The 11,921-nt window shown below is 37.9% G+C and overlaps 2 protein-coding genes across 4 annotated transcripts in view; one reads left to right on the forward strand and one right to left on the reverse strand.

Moving 5' to 3' along the window:
• Positions 1–8,272, forward strand: part of LOC117295404 — a 38,122-nt gene extending 29,850 nt beyond the window's left edge. For 2 of the 3 annotated variants that reach the window (XM_033778043.1, XM_033778044.1), the window contains exons 9-10: positions 6,245–6,351; positions 7,024–8,272. In XM_033778043.1, the coding sequence (XP_033633934.1) occupies positions 6,245–6,351; positions 7,024–7,123 (207 nt within the window). In that variant the 3' untranslated portion in view covers positions 7,124–8,272. Of the gene's footprint in view, positions 1–5,752; positions 5,803–6,244; positions 6,352–7,023 lie in introns of those variants that run through there. The other variant, XM_033778045.1, reaches the window with a different exon arrangement.
• Positions 8,273–10,521: 2,249 nt separating this feature from the next.
• On the reverse strand, positions 10,522–11,910 carry LOC117296116 (acidic repeat-containing protein-like). Its single transcript, XM_033778987.1, has 2 exons — positions 11,843–11,910; positions 10,522–11,377 (listed from the first exon to the last, which is right to left on the reverse strand). Exons 1-2 carry the CDS (start codon positions 11,908–11,910, stop codon positions 10,522–10,524), a joined length of 924 nt encoding a protein of 307 aa, XP_033634878.1.
• Between the last annotated feature and the right edge of the window lie 11 nt (positions 11,911–11,921).

Below are 11,921 nucleotides of genomic sequence, written 5' to 3' on the forward strand. Positions count from 1 at the left end.
TGTTATCTTAGGAACATCATGTAAAGAACAGTTGATGCATGTACAAATTAGGTAATTTATGTGAACCACTGTTTGAAGTGCTTTTTATCAAAAACGGTAACATTTTTAAAGTAAATTTTACATTTTAAATCGTTGAACAACAACAATTATCATGACTATAGGAGTCAGCCAGGGAAGTTCATAAGTTTACAAACTGTCACCAAAAAGATGTGTTAAGAAACAGTAATTAACCACTAGCAGGACTCACTGACACAATCAAATTATTAAACAAAAATCCAGTTGCATATTTTTCACCTGCATGTCGTCAGTGCTCTACCAACTGAAATCTCTATCTGTAATCTTGGCAATCTCCCTATATCTTGGAAATGTGTTGAGTAGCATTAGAGTTGGTTATTAATCAACATTGCCATTATTTTACAAACTCATTTATTATCTACCAGGATGTTATTTTCAATACCCAGATGCAATAAAACAATAAGTTTTCTTGAGCCATTGTCTTTACAAACTCAATGATAACCTACCAGCAATTTGTTTTCACAGCACAGTTCTTATCTTGTATCCAATGTTGTCGCTGACCCCTGGATGTCTAAGACAGAAGCCAAGACTAGAAAAAATAATGTCTTAAGACCGAGACTGGTCCCAAGACTTTCAACACTGACTGTATTTGAATTATATCCTTGTACTATTAAAGATGTAATGTAGGGTGAACCTTAGCAGGGTCTTTCTAAAATTCTAATCGACACCATAACACAACACAAAGTAAACCTAAAATGAAGTGTTAACAGTCAAGCAGAATGCAGTTAGATGAAAGCATAATAATTGAATGACAAGCATGGCCTATACATTTGTTTCAGGTTTTTAACTAGTGGTTTAAACCCGCCGAGGCCTGGTTCTTGATAATTTACCTCTAGTTCGTCTCGGTAAAATTATCAAGAACCAGGCCTCGTTGGGATTAAACCACTAGTCGAAAACCTCTTCACCACACATTGATTCCCTTATTTTTACCTTGAATGGTGATCAATTTTCATAAACACTCTATACTGGTGGACAAGTACTCTTTTCTACTAGTTCAATGCTCTAGTGTATCTTATCACTCAGGACCACACAGCAACTGAAACTCAACACCTCTATAGACCAGAATCCTTACCCCTAGTTATGACACTGCTCCATAGTTGTTAGTAGCTGCTCTCCAATATTAGTACATGTAGTTGGAAAAGTGTTTTCAAATTGTAGAAAAACAGGGTGTTTGGGTTGAATTACTCTTCTGTGTTGGCTACAAACATATTATTGACCCTAACCATCACTTAACCCAGCCCCACCGTCACCTTTAACCCATCGACTGTGGTACAAACACTCCTCTACCCCTAAACCCCACTATTCTCCAATGTTTCAATGTCAAATATTTTAGATCAAACCATCAAACCCACCAAGTTACATGGTTCGATACCAAGAAATGCTCTGGATTCTGTCTTTTTCTTCTCCACCTGATTCTGACTCAACATTTGTGTTTGCAGAATGCACTTATGTTGACTCCAGGTCATGTTTATTTGAGTAAATCCCAACCTCCACTTGTTGCGATGAGTGGCAAGTTGGTCACAAACTATTTCTACCTCCATGGTCAAGTCAGGGGATACCGGTACTTTTCTCACATGAGTGACAACATGATGCAGTCCCCTATCCTTCAACAGGAGCTCAGATTGGAACTCTCATGGGATGTTTATTTAAACTTTGTGTGGTAGGATTCCCTACTCTGGCCATGATGCACACAGCCATGAAATGTGGATCCTAGTTGAAGACTTTGTTGTCAGTTACAACTTTCGTTCCTGATAAAGATTCAGATTTGTTTTCTGATGTGATCTTCACTTTGTAAAAACATTCCATTTTGCTTTTAATTTCACAAATTTGTTAGGTAGGATGATTAAAATAGATTTATTAGAGTTCTAAATTGATACATAAACCCTTCAGCTACAAATTTGACCTCATTTGACCTTTTGTACCATGAAACTGACCTTAAGAACCAAACTCAGGGGGGGGGGGGGCAGTTTCCCCATTCTTTGAACTATTGATCTTTGCCTGTTGGCAGTCAAAGTTGTCATTTCACTAATGGCATATTGGCTGGTCCAATATGTATAGTGATTATAGAACAGAAAACTGACATTCAGATTTGAGAACTAAATACTTCATCCTTCGATAATTTGACTGTCAGATTTCATCATAAACTGTCCAAAATCTTTTCCAGGTATTGTTTTCCTTTTCTTAAACCGAGATGCTTGCCCAAAGCATAAACATCTTTGAACTTATATGGGCGATTAAGTTCAGCCTGTTACTTTCACCATTAGAGACCATGCTTTCTCTTTGCTTTGACCATGAGATAGATCGAGTGCATGCTTTTGACCCACTGCAGCTGTTAGTAGTCTGGGTCAGTTCTCTTTGGTCAGTGAGAATAAATTATGAATCCCATGGATGAAATAGAAGTGAAGGAAATGTGTTTATTCATTTATGTTTTGGGCAATTTTTTTTAACCTGGCATGTCTAATGATTTAATAATATATTTCCTGACAATACTCGTATTGTTAAGTCACATTTCTCTGTTTGGTTGGTATTTGCATGAAGTTTACAACCAAGGATGATGCAAGATTGCCCTCCCCCCTGCATAATCCTGTAACTAACTGCTTTAAACTCAAACTCTATCTGAATATCAAATTAAATAAATACATGCAGACTTGAGATAACTTGATAGGAGATGAGAACTTTAAGTTATTCCGAAGTGGCACTTCTGTTAATGAGTTGAAGGAATTGATTTCATGGCAAGATAATGAAGGGACGCAGATGGTGTCTTCGTTGAATGTACATTTACTGTCTATTTTTATGCTGAGTTTAATGTTTGTAAATATAACACTGAATTCCTCAGATATTCTTAGAGCTTAGTGGTTTTAAGATTTTTTTCTCCCTTCGATGAAATGAAGAAAATAATGCTGTATTTAAAAAATGCAGTTGGTAAAAGGAACTTTTTTGAGCCAGAATTCTGATTGAACTTGGAAAGGGTTTGTAGGTAAATGCATTAGGCCTATTACATCACATCTGACTGGCTGCCCAAACAAAGATATGAGGAGAAAGATTGGGAGAAATAGAATCATTGGGGCTCGATAGCTCAGTTGGTTGAGCGCCAGCATTTTAATTTAGAGCTGGCAGGCTCAAGTCCAGTTCTTGTCAATTTTTCTTTGATCAATCCCAATCTATCTAAATTTAGCCAGTCAGTTTCCCTTGTGGTTTTATAACTTGACATCACAGAACTGTGTCACTATGGTGAGGGTCAGGGGTAGTGGTTATTTTTAGGGAATAAACGCTAGTTTATTAAAGGTTGACTCCACTTTTCCTCATACAAAACCATTCCCTTCTTTTATCGCCTGACACTTATGTCTTATGTATATCCACACTTACCACTCTGACTGTTGGTCCTAGCTTTCTTCATAACAGACCCATAAATTCATATTTGTGGGACTATAATATTTGCACCTTGGGACTGATGATTTACTTTGCTGGGCGTTAGAAACAGCTGACGTGTTTGAAACAATGACTTTTTGGGGCTTACCTGCCAGATGGGGGGATTTGGGTTGAGTGTTAGATTACAGATGGCCAAGGGCTCTAAAAGTCACCCCATAGGTTGTCCTACCACTGTACCTTATAGAAGAAAACCATTGCACAACTCTACTCATTGACCTGAGATAGGAATCAAACCAGGGACACAGTGGTGAGAGGCGAGTGCTTTATGCACTAGCCAACCATGCCACCAGATTATTTTTATCCCTGCTCTTTTTACATCACAATCAGCATAGATTGGCAGAATTTAAAACTTTAAAGCAAAAGTTAATCAAGTTTCATTAAAAGTGGAAACACTTTAACCACTTGAAAATTGTTGGTTTTTTCCCACTATTTTCTCCCGCTTCAGCTCACACATTAAGCATGTTCACAGGTTTGTTACTCTACTAAGGCCTATATTATTATGGTTGATCGCTCAAAACATGACTACTGTCTGCAAATATCTTGGGAGCTCTGTTAATCCTGTATAATACCTTTACAAATAAAAGGTTGTGTCTGTACAGTTTATATATTAATCTGTTTGGTACACCCATTTGGACCAAATGTTAGTGTAGTGCAACCATTGATTTTACTTTTGTATAGCCGCCTATACAATATGAAGAATAATTGTGAAATTCGGGAGTTGTAATCACGTTACAATCCAGTGGGAATCTTGAGAATTTATTGCTCTCCCAGAGGTTTGACGACAGTTTCTTGTTTCTGTTCCAAATCTTACGGCTGTTTTATATTGTGGCATTAATAAAGTCTTTATTAATTGTTTGTTTACTCCAAAATCATGAACAGTTTTATAGCTGGCTTTGGTGATGTATTTTTTGTTTGTTATGTTTCAAAACATGCAGTGTTGGCCTGAACATCATGAACCATCCTTTGTGGTTTGTGAAGTCAAGATGAAAAAGATAATTATCAATTTTTGGCTGAACATGGTTTTACTCTCTTATTTTAAAGATTTAAAACCAAAGCAGTTTTATAGGATTTGAGGCATTGCATGGTGAGGTATCAATATATATTTGGTTTGCGGTAACACCATGTGTGTATCTACTTGCCAGGTAGAGTTTGTTCTTCGAGAACTGTCTTGCTTAATTCTACTACCGCGAAGTAGACTGTTCGGGTGTTCGGGAGACTTCTAACGAACTGTCCTGCGTATTAACTATACCTGGGCGGATGGTATAGAAATAGGCTGGGACTACTACTTTAGCTTATAGGATTGTAATTAGCTATACTACCGCGAAGTCAGTTCTTGGGTTGGTCTCAAAGTTTCGACTAGCTTGCTCTAGTCATCGTCAGGAGACAGTTTTGTTCCCCAAACTATTACTGGACTGTATTGCCTAGCTTTGAAATCAAATTAAAGTCACCTGGAAGTGGTATTTTTTCAAAATAAAGCTTTTGTCACTAATATATGTGTGGAGTGGAATGTGAATAAACAGTTAACTAAGGTTTAAAAAAAAAAGTTCTTATGTTATTTACAAATTTAAGAGTAGACCCCGACCCGAGAGGGCGCTGTTCGTGACGTCAATCGAGGCAGACTTTGCCTGTAATGCGTAGAGTAAACACAATTGCAAAGTACATGTACGGACCAAGTCGTGAGTTTGTACGTTTAAAAAAAATTGTTTTTGTTTTTTTCCGGCAATGCCGACCAGGTGTATTGCTGCTGAATGCAGAAAAACACTTTTTGAAATGTACCAACTCACGACTTGGACGTACATGTACTTTGCACGTGTGTTTACTATACGCATTGCAGGCAAAGTCTGCCTCGATTGACGTCACAAAAGGGGTAGGCGGAGTCAGCCCCCCAAACAACTTTATATATTTTTTAAACATATAAATCGTGACAAACAGTTGTTTTATTGTTCGTAAGCATATACTCTTATGTTTGAAAGAAAAAAAATGCTATTTCCAGGTGACTTTAAGGAATTTTGTGGATGAGATGGCTTCTGAAGCTTCTAGTTTGCTTTCTTGCTTTGAATCAAGATAAGGTACAGTGAGGTGTGGTCAACAGCAGCAGCCTTGGGTGTAAAATCTCCCTGATTGCAAGATGCAAAATCTTGGCAGTTCTACATTTGACTCCTTTGTTTATTTTATGCATTCCATTGGGATTGTTCTTGTCAATCCAAGAGATCGTTTTAGCTTTAAAAGCTTTCTCTGTTTACTTTAGGATATTCTCTACTCAAGTCTTTCATTCTGGGACATCTCAAAAAAACTAAGGTGTCAAAATTTTGTAAATTTAGTGACCACTGTGGCGTTTATTTATTAAAATTTTACTTGCATGCTTGATTAAATTTAAAAACTCAAATTTCTGCATCACTGATACTCATTGATCGTGTTCAAATATTTGATTTGACATATTGATTGCATTACGCGTAAATTAACGCCTCGCTTTAGCTCCCGCAAACAACCCCACGTGATGACCAATTAGAATGAATAAACTGTCTATGGTATTTATAAATTAATGTTTAACCACAACCTAAAATATTTCCTAAGGTGATCAGTACTTGTGATCTTTAAAAAACAAATCCCAAAAGAACAACATCAACAAACAAACAAACAAACAAACAAACAAACACCCCAATATACAACAAACAAACAAACTTTCATGGACTTTTCATTGTGTAATTATATCTTGTATTTTTCATCAATTTGTTTGTAGGCCACAAGTAGAGAAAAGAGTTTCCTGAAATATACGAGAAGAGACACAGGATCATCAGGGAGTGGCACTGACTTTGAAGAGGCACCGGGAGGCAAGTCACTTCAAAGGTACAGATTCAATTAGGCATAAGTCTCCTCTAAGACCCTCTTCAAGTGTTCTACCTAGACCAATTCTATTGGTGGGCTCTAAATCCATGATCCAACTTAGTCCACCGAGGGCGTGCAGTTCAACAAAATGATTCATGTTTAAATCTGGGGCCATCATTGCTGAAGTGCAATCTGGGGGAAATATGTGTTGGGCAGCACAGTGTATTGAAATTGATTAGTTCTGGACAGGTCCTATTCTTCATAGGGCCTAGTTATTGGTGGAAAGGGGATCAGTGGACATCATGTGGCTTGAGCTACTTTTTGATAACTCTTTCAGGGTTGAGATATTTCAGACTTTAATCGAAATTCAGACACTTTAATGTCTACCTGGTGATCAAAAAACGTTGTTATATTATTCCTCAAAATGCAATAAGTCAGGCTTTCTGATGTTCTTCTCTACCACTGAGGATACTGTTCCCAAGAGCTATGTTCCTCAAAATATGGTCTGGGTATTTGTTAACTCACTTCACAAATCCTCTGTAGTGCCGCCTTGCTTCATTGCCTCAGTGCCCAATACACCATTATATGTCTGTCAATTACAATTGTTCTTAACTCTTTCCAAGATTTCATCTCAATGTGTGTCTTGGATCTCCTTCTTCATGTTGATTGAGGATGATTTTTGTTTCTTGTCAGGGCTATGGAGCATCTCTCTCGGCTCAAGTATCTTGTGAATGGAGGAAGTAATCCAAGTACACAACAATCTTCAACTAATGGACAAGTTATGTCATCTTAAAGATGTTAATTTAATCCTGGGTACGAGGGTCAGATGCCCAAGTCCCCGTGGTCTGTCTCTTTTTCAGGGTAACAATGTTTGCAGCTTTCAACTTTAAGTTTTGTTCAAGAGAAACTGAGCATCTTCAACAATTGAGATGTGTAACGTTGAAGTGCAGACATGATACTCCTTGAAAGGACTAGGGCACCATGGCGTTTTCTCCTTGGTAAATGAAATCTCTATGGAGAAATTGTAAATTTCTATTGGAACATTTTAAGGGGCACCAATGTAATGACTAGGGTAATGGAATTGTCTCCATTGCCTCCATGAAGTATCAGGCCTGAAGTGTGCCTTTGCTTGAACCCTTTTCAGACAGTTTTTTTTATATTGTTTTATAACAAATACCTGAAGTTGTCCTTGATGTTCTTGTTTGAACACAGAGTGGTGGCTTCAAACAAGCGTTTCATGTTATTTTTGTTAATTCTTGGTTTTGAAAGATGTTTTGACTGCTGACAGTTGATTCCTGTTTTTTCTTCCCATCCATTTTGTTCGCATTATTGATTTATTTTTGTATGCTTTATGAACTTTTCTCTTTGAGATTTGTCTTAGCTACAATAGAGTCTAGTGAGACTGTTGATCCTAAACTAATTGGGACTTTCTCTGACAAATTTTATTGGATCAAATCCTGATAACGAACAGCTTCCAATTGTTACCTTTTTTTGTTTTGCTACAATAAAAGTCACCAGTGAATGTTTAAGTTGAATACTTGTCTTATCATGGGGGGGGGCACTTTAGATGAAAATCATTTTGCAGGATGCTTACTAATGTTACCATCTTTATAATATTTCAGTTTTGGGATAAAATCTACACTTTTTCGGAGTCATTATTATGGCCCTACCTTTTAGCTGTGAACACAAGTTGGTTGTATGGTTTGTTCAAAGAAAGATTGAAGATGTGAATTAATTTACTCAGATATTAAAATAATACTACTATGTTGCTTTCATACGGGCTTTACTTGCCTTTCTTACTAAAATTATCATATATTATGAATGGTTCTCTATGCATTATTATCATGTGTGTGCCTTTGAAAAATACCAAGTAGGTTGTATTTATAAGACAACAGATTTTCTGAAATAATAAATTTTTGTTTTGTTTTGAAAATGAAATTGATTTTAAGATGTTACTATTTTGAGTTCATTTGTTGGTCTGGAAGTCTTATATAGCGCACGTATCTACCAAACAAGGTACTCAAGGCGCTGAGTATATACAAACTTTCAGAAAGATAGGTTATTGCAGTGATGAATTCTGAGACCCAATTATTTAGCACCTTATAAGGGTTTACAAGGTGCTACGGCGCATTAAGCAGCCACAACCAGGAACATCGGGGCGAACCCCTCCTCTTTTCGATAGTATACACATCGAGCAAGGACCACAACATTGTGAGATACAGCTCCCTCTGGAGTAACATAGTTTTTGAGGAAGAAGTCATTTCTCACTAAAATATTTGAATCTGAGAAGTGTTTTCGAGCTAAGGGTCTCCAAAGCCTACAAATAGGGCAAAAAAGACTCTTCGTTCTCATTCAGTCTGCAGTAATTATACACCATGGATCACTTTCATCCAATTCCCTCTATTCAAAGCCGGTTCTTTGATGGCCCTTTAAGAGTCGATACCTTGAAAAGATTAAGGATATAAAAAATCATTTGTGGGTGTGGAAAATGTCCCCTAAATGTTTATTCATTGCTATTTCATGCACCACCGCCCCCAACAGCCGTTTTTATATTTGGCGGGATCTTTTTAGACAATATTGTTTAGGTTTTCTTATTGTACTGTTACGTAACAATTTATTTAGCCTTCTATCTAGTGTCTGGGCGAAACAGCCTAGTAGGTCACAGGCTTGATTGAATCTCAGTAGTTATGAAACCATAAAGATGCATAGAGCAAGTCCTTGATGAAACCAACCGCTCTGAATCGATTATAGCGCCCTCGTGCATATTTCCCGTCCCCACTCTTGTAATCTACAAATAACTGTTTTGGGGGTTCTTTTTCGCATTCAGAATAACCCTTTACAATATTAGGGGTCCACTTCAAAAGAAAATTAGCTATAGAGCCATATCGCGAGCTTGGAACTTCGCGATGTGTACCAGACATTCAGATAGAACCATGGAGCAATAGAACCGTTGATGTTGGAGAAAATGGCTTATATAAACGAAAAACTAAAACTCCCTTTTAGACAAACACTTCCCTTTTCCCCATGAACCGTTTTTGAATTTTTTTTTATAGAGAATCTCACTTATTGGAAAATCACTCGCCCCCTCCTCACGTTTAGGAAATGCTGAGTCATTCACAAACCCCAAACCTATCGAGGAACCTCAACCTCGGCGTGACAGGTGTCACCACTAAACAAGGTACGGGTCACTGCCGTGCGTAACACCAGTAGCTAGGCCCAATTAATGTGATATGCAAGACGAGGCCTCCCTTGATAGTCCTGCCATTTCCTTTCTCCATAGTGCTTCCATGTTCATGATACATGTGGTCACTAACTAGAGGTCATTTACTAAACTGGGTGCGGTTTTAAAAATATCAAGTTACATATAATTATTTCAGCCACTTTGAAAGTTTCAATGTGTAAAGTAATTGCACACAACACTTTCGTTGTATTTTTTTTTATATTGTGAACAAAAAAATCTCGTGAAAAGTTTGAACATGAGTTTTTGTTGCCAATTCGTAGAAGGAGCCAAAACCCAAGGTTGGTTCACCAATTAAAATATTTCCCATTAAACCACGGAGAAGGAATGCATCAACCATGGGGGTAGAATCAACTAAGTATAGTATACATGAGTGGGATACGTGTATAAACGTGTTAGAATGTATCACGTCGTGACCTTTACATAATAAATCCACTCCCTCTTATCTATAACGAGTCTTTGAAGTGCCTAAAAGATTTATGATGTTTAAATATTATCGCACATTGGCAGCCAACGTTACAATGTGTTGAGTGCGGCTCGGGCTTGACATTTTGTTCCCTGTTATTATTTGTAACTGACTTGGCAAACTATAAAGAAACCCTTGAGTGGTAGATTGTTGACTGTAGTAATACGCCATCTGGTAGAACTTGGTTTAGTGAACATTAAGTGGCAAGTTTCATCAAATTAAAATAAAAACGTTCAAGAGCACTTAGGAAAAATACCCCGCCTCCTGCACCCCCGCACTGCGTTAGAACATTCATTGTCTCATCAATGTTTAATTTCTTGGGCTCACTGGAGACATTAAGAGCACACACTTTAAAAACTTCTTGGTCAGAATAATTGGCAATTTCTCGTCCGTGTAATCACTTTTTGGTCCAGCCTAACCCAGAAATTCCGACACATCTTCTAGTTTTTGTTTTGTTTTTAGCATACAGACCAGTACTACGGCCTATTTATTGATGCCCATCATCAGGCGAGTTTGTTGAATGAAGTTCTAGTGCTCCAACCTCTTTCTGTTGATGCCCATCATTAGGCGAGTTTGTTGAATGAAGTTCTAGTGCTCCAACCTCTTTCTGTTGATGCCCATCATCAGGCGAGTTTGTTGAATGAAGTTCTAGTGCTCCAACCTCTTTCTGTTGATGCCCATCATTAGGCGAGTTTGTTGAATGAAGTTCTAGTGCTCCAACCTCTTTCTGTTGATGCCCATCATCAGGCGAGTTTGTTGAATGAAGTTCTAGTGCTCCAACCTCTTTCTGTTGATGCCCATCATCAGGCGAGTTTGTTGAATGAAGTTCTAGTGCTCCAACCTCTTTCTGTTGATGCCCATCATCGGGCGAGTTTGTTGAATGAAGTTCTAGTGCTCCAACCTCTTTCTGTTGATGCCCATCATCAGGCGAGTTTGTTGAATGAAGTTCTAGTGCTCCAACCTCTTTCTGTTGATGCCCATCATCAGGCGAGTTTGTTGAATGAAGTTCTAGTGCTCCAACCTCTTTCTGTTGATGCCCATCATTAGGCGAGTTTGTTGAATGAAGTTCTAGTGCTCCAACCTCTTTCTGTTGATGCCCATCATCAGGCGAGTTTGTTGAATGAAGTTCTAGTGCTCCAACCTCTTTCTGTTGATGCCCATCATCAGGCGAGTTTGTTGAATGAAGTTCTAGTGCTCCAACCTCTTTCTGTTGATGCCCATCATCAGGTGAGTTTGTTGAATGAAGTTCTAGTGCTCCAACCTCTTTCTGTTGATGCCCATCATCAGGCGAGTTTGTTGAATGAAGTTCTAGTGCTCCAACCAAAACTAGAGTAATCGTTGTGCTAAATTGGTAATGTAACAGACAATGTAAATATACAGGGCTAATTGATCTTGGGCGTTTCCCATTAATTATGGTTCAATATAATAAGTAATGATAACATGACATTTTAATTCCTGCCACGATCATGTATGAAAAGGCTCTACGCCAAAAAATACACCAAACCCTTATCATTTACAACCAAATTGTTTTAATGTAATTTAGATGTTACGATTGTTTCGTCATGAATCAGGGGTGGTGTGATCACGTGATCAGATGTGCCGACCCATCAACGACCAAAAACAAACATATTTGTTTATCGTACAAGTGGTTGTTAGTGAGTCAAACTCGAAGGATGGTGTCGACTGAAAAAGTGTTGTTCACTTTTAGACCATACGCTGTATTTTTTGTTCAAATGCCATTATACACTGTTTTCACGGATGACCTGTGATGTAGTTTAGCATTCAGCAATGACATTATGCAAACAGACTGACTCGTCATCACCCCTATGTGGAATAATGGTTCAGTCTGCCACGCCTCCTCATGAATATTACACATGCTATTGGCAC

The sequence above is a fragment of the Asterias rubens genome, chromosome 10 (genome assembly GCF_902459465.1).
Source record: "Asterias rubens chromosome 10, eAstRub1.3, whole genome shotgun sequence".
Lineage (NCBI taxonomy): Eukaryota > Metazoa > Echinodermata > Asteroidea > Forcipulatida > Asteriidae > Asterias > Asterias rubens.

Bases quoted from the DNA above. Each gene is read 5' to 3' on its own strand.
- LOC117296116 (XM_033778987.1), bottom strand. From the start codon at position 11,910: ATGTGTAATATTCATGAGGAGGCGTGGCAGACTGAACCATTATTCCAC. The intron at 11,378-11,842 runs GTCTGTTTGCAT...TTACCAATTTAG, and splicing joins ATAGGGGTGATGACGAGTCA to CACAACGATTACTCTAGTTT.